The sequence below is a fragment of the Lithobates pipiens genome, unplaced genomic scaffold (genome assembly GCF_037356315.1).
Source record: "Lithobates pipiens isolate NorthernLeopardFrog02 unplaced genomic scaffold, aLitPip1_a1.2 Scaffold_30, whole genome shotgun sequence".
In the NCBI taxonomy this organism is placed as follows: domain Eukaryota; kingdom Metazoa; phylum Chordata; class Amphibia; order Anura; family Ranidae; genus Lithobates; species Lithobates pipiens.
Window position 1 is genome coordinate 52,546,964 of NW_027507791.1, and position 11,159 is coordinate 52,558,122.

Sequence of the window (11,159 nt, forward strand, 5' to 3'; positions counted from 1 at the left end):
ACTGTAGGGCATGGTGTAAAGCGTATTCTTGTGTTTGCCCCGACAGCACAATGAGATGAATGGGCCCTTCGTGGTGTTCATTCAGGGGGTTGTGGGGGGGGGGGGGGGGGGGCTGCAAGCTCCACTTTAAAAAGGTTGTAAACCCAGATGCTTTCTCCAGTTCTTTGGGATCGATATGCCAACTGCAATTAATTTCCAACTAGATAATGACTGAATGACCCAACAAGATGGGGATAACCGCCTAGGAGCAGCACATAAACCATGGTATATATAAAATGGTTATAAGCCTCAGACATGCAACATGAACCAAACAAATCCCTCTATAGTGTGTACTTGTCTCAATCCAGAGTGCTAAGTATTTTCTGTCTGCCGTTTCATTCCGCTGCTATCAGCAAGAATCACTTCTGACGCCAAACGAAATAAGTGACAGAGGAGGGACCACCAGCACACAGCCAGTTCCTGTGTAGTAAAACGGGGGGTGGGGGGGTGGGTTCTGCCTTCCCCCTCCAATCAGCTCTCAAAACTCTTCACTGAGTGCTGCAGAGTAACTTCAGCTAATTGCCCCCTTTATTCTGACTGCTTAGGACAAGCTTTATCAATTCAGGGATTTTGAACAGATGTAGAGAAGGAGGCAGATAAACAGGTACAACGTATGTAGGAGGATTTCCCCCCCCCCCCCAATCTTGGAAGCATTCATTGTTCTATACATCAGATTTATCTGCAAATCTACACAATAAAAGAAAAAAATACACACTGCAACAAAGCAAGTGACACAAACAGCCTTATAAACAAAGCAGCATATCCAGCAACAACCCTTTACTCTGATAACAGGTTTACTGCACTCCGGGTACATCACTGTACAATCATCAATATTTAACTTTTCACAAATCGCATCCAAGATGTTTACTACTTTTTACAGCACCATAAAGCAGTTCTCATTTCTGTCGCTTAGTTCGCCAAGGCAACATCTTGGAATTTTGATTGGCTCTTTTATGTAAAGCCAACTGACTTGTTTGTACAGTCATTAATTAACTGGACAGCATCTAGCCTACCAGCCTTGGTAGTTATAAAAAAAATTGAAAAATACAACCCATATTATGTGCACGCAGGCATGGCTCTGATGACCGGCATTAGCAATGATTACAACATGGCTTGCTTAACCACTTGTCTGCTGGGCACTTTTACCCCCCTTCCTGTCCAGGCCAATTTTCAGCGCTGTCACACTTTGAATGACAATTGTGTGGTCATGTAACATTGTACACACATTACATTTTTATCATTTCTTTGAGACAGAGTTTTCTTTTGGTGGTAATCACCACTGGGGATTTTTTTTTTTTTTTTTTTTTTTTGCAAATGTTTAGAAAATGTATGTAGCAGCGCTGAAAAAAAAATAATTATGTGCCAGTTAATCGAGTGCCAATTGATTAAACCAAGTACAAAATAATCATAGTGACAATATCAAATCAATGAATCATAAAAAATAATAAATAAAAAGACACAAACCACAGTGATCCACCACTAAGATCCACCACCACATGCAACCACTTTAATAAATGGAGTCTTACCAACTCACAGGCACAATAAGCTTATCAGGGCCTTAGGCAGAAGATGTAGCAAAAGGTGCCGATTGCAGATCTCTGTCCCAGAAACAAGTAGGAGCTTTTTAGGGATCCGCACTCCACCAAACACAGAGGGTGCCTCAGCAGGCTCTCATAGGCCGGACGATTCCCAAAATAACGGTATATAAAACTCAGAAAAGAGAAGCCATCCATAGTGTAATAACGTCTATGTTTTTATTAAAATATAAAAAAGTAATGCACTTACAAATTTCGAAGAAATACAAGCATCAGTTGGCCGGCTGTATATGGATGCCCATCCACTAAGACCCAATACTCAGTGACATCAGCACACCAAACTCCTCCCAATGCACGTTTCGTCTGCTGTGTGTTTCCCAGAACATAATGGGGGGGGGCACTGGCACGCATCTGCCGATATTCTGCAGCTATGCCCGAAAGTGGGTGCAGATACCTGTAGTATACAGGTATCTGCACCCCCCCTCCCCCCAAAAAGGTGCCAATTGTGGCACCGGAGGGGGGAGAGGAATCCAAAGGGCGGAAGTTCCACTTTAGGGTGGAGTTCCACTTTAAGTAGTGACTGGCGGGGCAGGCTATCTGAACCAGAGGAAAAGGAAAACTAAAGAGCCATAAAGGTTCCATCGTAGCTTCTGTGTGATCTGCAGTGCACATGTGATCAGTTTTGAAACAAGCCTGACAGAGGAAGAAAAATCAACACAACGGGCACCTCATACTAACTATAAAATAATGTTCCTTGCGCTTGTTTCCATTTTAAGCTAAACGCAGCCTTTAACAAAAGCAGAGATAAGGGATGTAATATTTACTTATTAGCTGCACAATGAATTGACGGAAATGTTTTGTGAAACATTTATTGGGGCTTTAAAGCAACCCTTTCTCTTGCACATGGAAACAGTGGTACAGAAACAAAGACCATACATACACATATCAGCAACTTACTGGTGAATTTATAATAAATATATATATATATATATATATACACACACACACATACACTCTTCAGACTTATTCCTTCTGGGCATTGCCATCCTGCACAGCATAGATAAGAAGCCTACAAGTAAATGTCGAGGGGTTTACAGGTGGAGATTATGACTTAGCTGTTGACTTTCAATAAAAAATAAAATCTGCACCTTCTTCATGGAAACCATTACAGTATTTGTTTAGGACAGTGGTCTCCAAACTGCGGCCCTTGGGGCACCCCTCCTCCCACTGACACTACCAACGGGGCACCCCTCCTCCCACCACCAACGGGGCACCCCGCCTCCCACTGACACCACCAACGGGGCACCCCGCCTCCCACTGACACCACCAACGGGGCACCCCGCCTCCCACTGACACCACCAACGGGGCACCCCGCCTCCCACTGACACCACCAACGGGGCACCCCGCCTCCCACTGACACCACCAACGGGGCACCCCGCCTCCCACTGACACCACCAACGGGGCACCCCGCCTCCCACTGACACCACCAACGGGGCACCCCGCCTCCCACTGACACCACCAACGGGGCACCCCGCCTCCCACTGACCCCACCAACGGGGCACCCCGCCTCCCACTGACCCCACCAACGGGGCACCCCGCCTCCCACTGACCCCACCAACGGGGCACCCCGCCTCCCACTGACACCACCAACGGGGCACCCCGCCTCCCACTGACACCACCAACGGGGCACCCCTCCTCCCACTGACACCACCAACGGGGCACCCCTCCTCCCACTGACACCACCAACGGGGCACCCCTCCTCCCACTGACACCACCAACGGGGCACCCCTCCTCCCACTGACACCACCAACGGGGCACCCCTCCTCCCACTGACACAAACAATGAGGCAATAATATTTCCACGAATACCAAAGATGGGACATGGTTTGCGCCCACTGATACCAGGGCATTTTCTACTTCCAATGGCCACAGTTCTGTTCCGCTAGAGTCTGAAGCATAGTAAACTGGCCCTTTGTTTGGAAAGCCCCCAGTTTAGCACCTACATTCTGACAAAACAAGAAATGTATTAGAAAAAGTTGTAGCACTAAGGGTCCTTTCACAAGGGCTTGTCCATGTATGGACTCCACTTTCCTCAGCAGGGATTGATCCGCTGATCAGGCAAATGACAGGTCCGTCTCTACTCACGGTGCGGAGATGGACCTGTCAAAGCCCCACTGTCCTCTATGGAGAGATCAGATGAAAATGGACCACCGGGCTGTTTTCATCCGATCCTCCAGATGGATGGAAAATATATTCTGTCGCTAGCAGGGTGCTTTTAGCCCGTGTATCGCCGAAGCGCTTTGGCAGCTGTGCCCATTCCTTTGAATGAAATCCTTTAGACCCCCCTTTCACACTGAGGCGTTTTTTCAGGTGCTAAAGGCCTAAAAATAGCAAGCGGCATCTTTGGGGTGGTGAAAGGGGGTCTAAAGGAAAAAAACTTTTCTAAAAAGGACGAAGTAAAAAGTTCTTTCAAAAAAGGTACTTTGTGGCACCTGCTTCTAGGCAGTGTCATTAAACTTTTAGGACTCACGCACACACACAAAAAAAAAAAATGCTGCTTTTACAGGAGTTTGTCTTTTTTATCAGCCAGTAAAAGCACGTTTATGAAAGCCTATGTGCCCATACACATTCAGGCATAGCATTAGAAGGAGAGTTTAGAAACTGAAAACACACATCACCAGGAGAGGGGGCTGAGGAGCAGAAAAATTGACCAAACAAGAGTCTAAAGTTTGGGATTTAATGTATATGCCAATGACGAGAAAAAAAAAATAATTAAGTCTGGCCAATTAAATCCATTAATACTGAAAAGCTTGAGTGCAAAATATGAAGGTTTTGTCTTTTTTGTAAGCAGCTTCTCACCTGTCAGGAGAAAAAGCCATGCAGAGGGGCTAAACCATCACCTTGTATACATTAGGCCTTATTATTGAAGGTTCACCTTGTACAGCAAATGCATTTAAATATTTCAGTTCAGACGCCACAAAGCCCAACAAGCCAGGCCAAGTGAGTAAACCCAACCCCCTTCTTTCCCCACTGAACACACATGGGCACAAACCACTGCCCTCATCCAGAAAGAAAGGCACAAACCCTCCCATTCACCCCAAGTGAAGGCAGAGGTGTAAATCTTCAAAGTTCAAACACTTACTCCCAAGTGAATGCACGGGTGCAAACCTACATCCCTTTCAAGTGACGGCATAAGAGCCAACCAGCACAGTGATGTAGTGGGTAGCACTCTCACCTACGGTAGCAGCAAAATGGGTCACTGGTTCAAATTCCAACCATGACACCATCTGTCTGGAGTTTGCATGTTCTCTCTGTGCCTGCGTGGGTTTCCTCCGGGTACTCCTGTTTCCTCCCACACTCTAAAGACAATGCTGGGAGGTTAATCAGATCCTGTATAAATTGGCCCTAGTATGAATGTGTGTTAGGGACCTTAGGTTGTAAACTCCTTGAGGGCAGGGACTGATGGGAATGTATAATGTATATGTAAAGTGCTGCGCAAATTGACAGCGCTATACAAGTACATGAAATAAAAAAATAAATAAATAAAAATAAAAAAATAAAAAAACTCACCCTCCAAGTGAAGGTAAAAGTGGAAACCGCTCTGCTGATGCCCAGGCAGAGGACAGCTCCCCGTCTCCACCCACTGGGCAGAGACAAACCCAGTCCTGTTCTCCTCTATTGGGAAATCTGGTGAAAACTGACCGCGCCTGTCCGTTTTCACCCGATCATGTCTGATCCGCCACTGGATTTGGCGGATAGGATCGGATAGCGGCAGGTGTCAGCAGACATGTAACATCCGATCAGGTCCGCCTGTCCGTTCGGCCAGCCCATGTGAAAGGGGGTCTTAAAGTATGACTAAGGCAATTGTTATTAGCTCTGGATAGAGTGGAGAGGAATTAGAACCCTACTGGGGACCTTGGATTGTGGGCTCCTTGAGGGGAGGGACTGATGTCAGTGTGCAATGTACAGGGATAGGGACAATTGTAGACACTCACTCAGGATGGACTGGTGTCTTTATTCAACCTTACTACGCAACTACGTAACCCCTGTCTGTTTTTATTGCCGTCTGCCATTAAAAAGGGAGATTCATCCTCCATTTGTCCTGTTTACTATTACCATGGAAAGTGAAAATCACATTTTGGGTTGTCCCAGTAAAGTGCCAAAAAGGAATCCCCTTTATTTGCAGGGATCTTGTCTCACTTCCTGCTAGGCTATAGGACAGGAAGTGAAGGAAAATCTCCGCAATGGGACACAGATAGCAAACAAAAAAAAAAAAAAAATCACAGGGGTTATAACCCTCCCTTGATGTACCCAAAATGAAAAAGAAAGTTTTGACTATAGTTCTACTTTACCTGGTTTGGGTGCAACACCCCCAAGTGACAAGTGTGGATGTTGATGCAAATTCTCCCGCAAAACACTTTCCCCCACCCCTTCAAATGACAGCACAACACTTCCCCTTCACAACTGATGGCAACGATACCAACAAGAAAATGCACGGGCACATCCCTCCTTCCTAAAAAGGAACAAAACTTCACCCCTTCCAAGTGAAGGAACGGGTTCAAACCTTCGTTCCCACTCCTACCTGGGAGCACAAACCTGTGCCCCCCACCCCCTCCAAGTGGAAGGCACGGGTGCTACACTCTCCCCCAAGCAGATGCATTAGTGCAATGTTCCCCCTCATAAGGGAAAGCCTTTGCCCCCAAATGAAGACACTGGTGCAAACCTCCTCCCCCTTACAGGTCAAGTCATGGACCGAAACCGCTGCCCCCTCAAATTGGCGACATGGGCACATTTCCCCCTCCGCAACTGCTGGCAACTCCATCTTAAAAGTTTATGCATAAACGCAACCCCTTCCCGGAGTGAAGCCACAAATTTGTTCCAGTGCCTCCACTTAGAGGATGAAGGTTTGCACCTTTGCTCCCCCCCCCCCCATTCTAAGTGATGGCACGGGCACTACACCCCCTTCAAGTAAAGGCACTACACTCACCCCTCCCCTTCAAGCAAATGCATTCCAAGGTTTGCACCCATGCCTTTTCTTCCCCCTTCAAGCCATGGCAGAGTACAAACATTCACCCCTTTCAAATGAAGGCATGGGTGCTATGCTCTTCCCCAAACAAATGCATTGGCACAAGGAGAAGCTTTCCCCCCAGAAAGGATATGGTGCAAACTCCACCATCTCTCCTCCCAAGTGAGAGCAAAAAACGGGCTCAAACCTTCGCTCTCACCCCCCACATGGCAACACAGGCTCAAACCTTCACTCCCACCCCCCCTCCCACGTGGCAACACGGGCTCAAACCTTCGCTCTCACCCCCCCCCCCCCCCCCACGTGGCAACACAGGCTCAAACCTTCGCCTCCCAAACGTGGCATCACGGGCTCAAACCTTCACTCCCCCCCCCCCCCCCCCCAAACATGGCAACACAGGCTAAAACCTTTGCACCCCCACGTGGCAACACAGGCTCAATCCTTCGTTCCCACCCCCATGTGGCAACACAGGTGCAAACCCTAGCATGGGCACAAACCTTCGCTCTCGCCCACCCCAAACACCCCCCCTCCCCCCGTGACAGCACCTGGCACAAACTTTCATTCAACTCCCCCTACGTCAAGGCAGGAGCACAAACCTTCATACCAGACAGGCCCCTCCTACATGAAAGCACGGGCGCAACCCTCGCTCCGGGCCCCTCCTACATGAAAGCACGGGCGCAACCCTCGCTCCGGGCCCCTCCTACATGAAAGCACGGGCGCAACCCTCGCTCCGGGCCCCTCCTACATGAAAGCACAGGCGCAACCCTCGCTCCGGGCCCCTCCTATATGAAAGCACGGGCGCAACCCTCGCTCCGGGCCCCTCCTACATGAAAGCACGTGTGCAACCCTCGCTCCGGGCCCCTCCTACATGAAAGCACGGGCGCAACCCTCGCTCCGGGCCCCTTCGACAGGAAAGCACGGGAGCAACCCTCACTCCGGGCCCCTTCGACAGGAAAGCGCGGTTGATAACCTCGCTCCGGGCCCCTTCTACGTGGAAGCACGGGCACTAACCTCGCTCCGGGCCCCTTCTACGTGGAAGCACGGGCACTAACCTCGCTCCCGGCCCCTTCTACGTGAAAGCACGGGCACCAACCTCACTCCGGGCCCCTTCTACGTGAAAGCACGGGCACTAACCTCGCTCCCGGCCCCTTCTACGTGAAAGCACGGGCACCAACCTCACTCCGGGCCCCTTCTACGTGGAAGCACGGGCAGTAACCTCGCTCCGGGCCCCTTCTACGTGGAAGCACGGGCAGTAACCTCGCTCCTGACCTCTTCTACATGGAAACACGGGCACTAACCTCACTCCGGGCCCCTTCTACGTGGAAACACGGGCACTAACCTCACTCCTGACCTCTTCTACGTGGGAACACGGGCACTAATCTAACTCCGTGCCCCTTCTACGTGGGAAACACGGGCACTAACCTCACTCCGTGCCCCTTCTACGTGGGAACACGGGCACTAACCTCACTCCGTGCCCCTTCTACGTGGGAACACGGGCACTAACCTCACTCCGTGCCCCTTCTACGTGGGAACACGGGCACTAACCTCACTCCGTGCCCCTTCTACGTGGGAACACGGGCACTAACCTCACTCCGTGCCCCTTCTACGTGGGAACACGGGCACTAACCTCACTCCGTGCCCCTTCTACGTGGGAACACGGGCACTAACCTCACTCCGTGCCCCTTCTACGTGGGAACACGGGCACTAACCTCACTCCGTGCCCCTTCTACGTGGGAACACGGGCACTAACCTCACTCCGTGCCCCTTCTACGTGGGAACACGGGCACTAACCTCACTCCGTGCCCCTTCTACATGGAAACGTGGGCACTAACCTCACTCCTGGCCCCTTCTACATGGAAACGTGGGCACTAACCTCACTCCTGGCCCCTTCTACATGGAAACGTGGGCACTAACCTCACTCCGGGCCCCTTCTACATGGAAACCCGGGCACAAACCTTTGCTCGCTACTACAAGAGGGCACAATCCTTCACCCCGCACCTGACAGCGATGGGCACAGAACGCCCCCTAGTGACAGCACTGGGTCGGGCACAGGGGGCTGTATTGATGACAGCCTGTCAGTCATCTCACACACTGCCCCCTAATGGTGAGAAAAGAAATAACCACTGAACAGGTCACAGCCCCCCCAGTAATGGTATAGGACCCCCCAATAATGGCCGCCATACTCACATCTCCGGAACCATTTCAGCCAGTAGTGGACGATGATGGAGTGCTGCTTCTTGTTCTCGATGCACCAGGTGGACAAGTTCTGGATGGACTCCATAGTATTGGTGACACCCTGCAGCTTGCGGTCCAGGGCGGCCTCCAGGGCCCCGACAGAGGCCTTGCTGCTGCTGCCGGCCGCCATGTTGGTTCCCCACAATGCCCTGCGGCGGGTAGGAGTGTGGGGGTGAGGAGGAGTATCGGGTATATGGCGCTACAGGCCTGTCGCCATGACAAGACCGGCGAAGAGGGAAGGACGGGACACGGCTGCCACACCACACACAGCGTTTAATAGGCGATTATAATTGTATGACGGCGGAGCGCGCGCACGAGAGCGACCAACGCATGCGTCACCAGCGAACTGACACGACCCGAGAGCGCGCCTCGATGCCCGCGCTATATAATGGAGAGCGCGGGCACTGCAGCGAGAACGCGAACCGGACACGCCCCCCTTTTCGCTGATTGTGCGTACACTCCGCTTTACTGCTCTGTGGACACGCCCCATTACTACTGTGCGGACACGCCCACCGCCGTGTGTCTCCTCAGAGTGAGGCGGGAAAGGTAGAGCCTGACCTGTCCTGAGTAGAAATACTGAGGAAAGGTGACTGGCAGTGCCAACCCATAAGGAAATATTAAAATAAAGCGGAGCTTTGTTATTCCATTCTTTTCAATGTAAAAATAAATAAATATCTGACATGGGTTTGTTTTAATGAAAAAGAAAAGGTGGTTTGGGCTGCGTTCACACCTGAGTTTTTGGTTCCTCGAGTCCCAAAAGCGTGACAATGCTCAAGTGGAAGAACCCCATTATTCTCAATGGGCCTGTTCACACCTGAGCTCCGGTCATTAATATTTTCTCACAGCCGAGGTCCAAATCATAAGTCTGTGCTATGTCTCAGAAAGATTGTACGCGTCTCCGTTCCTTCTTTTGGTGCAAGTCACGCTCTCCACCGCTCTTGTTACTGTTTCCTCCACACACTCTGGTAATACTCTGTAAATGTCCCCAAAAGTGTCCCCCCTTACATCAGGTGCCCCTACCAGAGTCATTTATTACATTGGGTGCCCCCATCAGACTACCTCCATAAATCAGTTGCCACTGCCAGAGTACTCCCTTATATCAGCTATATCCAACACATCAAATGTGTCCATCACATTGCCATCACATCCAGGGTGCCACTTTACATTGGGTGTTTCCATCATATCAAATGTGCCCATCAAAGTGCCCCCTTAAATCCACGGTGCCATCTTACATCAGGTGGCCCCATCACATCAAATTTGCCCATCAGAGTGCCACCTTACATTAGGTGTCCCCATCACATCAAATATGCCCATCAAAGTGCCACCTGACATCAGGTGTCCCCGTCACATCAAATGTGCCCATCAGAGTGTTCCTTTACATTAGGTGAGCCCATCAGAGTGCCCCTTTACATCAGGTGTCCCCATCATATCAAATGTGCCCATCAAATTGGCACCTTACATCCAGAGTGCCACCTTACATCAGGTGTCCCCATCACATCAAATGTGCCCATCAAATTGCCACCTTACATTAGGTGTCCCCATCACATCAAAGGTGCCCATCAAATTGCCACCTTAAATCCGGAGTGCCACTTTACATCAGGTGCCCCCATCACATCAAATGTGCCCATCAAAGTGCCACCTTACATCAGGTGTCCCCATCTCATCAAATGTGCCCATCAAAGTGCCACCTTACATTCAGTGTGCCCATCAGAGTACCCCCTTACATCAGATGTCCCCATCACATCAAATGTGCCCATCAAATTGTCACCTTAGACTCAGTGTGCCCATCAGAGTGGCATGAGGTGTCCCCATCACATCAGGTGTGCCCATCAAAGCACTTCTTTACATTAGGTGTGCCCATCAGAGTGCCCCATTACATTAGTTGTCCCCATCAGAGTGCCCCTTTACATCTGGTGTCCCCATCAGCGTGCCACCTTACATCAAGTGTGCCTATCAGAGTGCTCCTTTACATCAGATGTCCCCTTCAGAGTTCCCCTTAACATAAAATGTGCCCATCAGAGTGCCCCTTTATATCAGGTGTCCTGATCACATCAGGGGTGCCCATCAGAGTGTTCCTTTACATTAGGTGTGCCCATCACAGTGCCACCTTACATCAGAGTGCCCCTTCACATCATATGTGCCCATCAGAGCGCCCCTTCACATCAGGTGTCCTCATCACATCAGGTGGGCCCATCAGACTGTTCCTTTACATTAGGTGTGCCCATCACAGTGCCACCTTACATCAGAGCGCTCCTTTACATTAGTTGTCCCCATCAGAGTGCCCCTTTACATCTGGTGTCCCCATCAGCGTGCCACCTTACATCAAGT

The 11,159-nt window shown here is 50.2% G+C and overlaps 1 protein-coding gene across 1 annotated transcript in view; it reads right to left on the reverse strand.

Annotated features, from left to right (window-relative positions):
• Positions 1-9,233, reverse strand: part of RPRD2 (regulation of nuclear pre-mRNA domain containing 2) — a gene marked incomplete in the record, with an annotated part of 83,197 nt that extends 73,964 nt beyond the window's left edge. Inside the window, 1 exon segment of the mRNA XM_077464220.1 lies at positions 8,784-9,233. Within this exon segment, the coding sequence (XP_077320346.1) occupies positions 8,784-8,961 (178 nt within the window).
• Between the last annotated feature and the right edge of the window lie 1,926 nt (positions 9,234-11,159).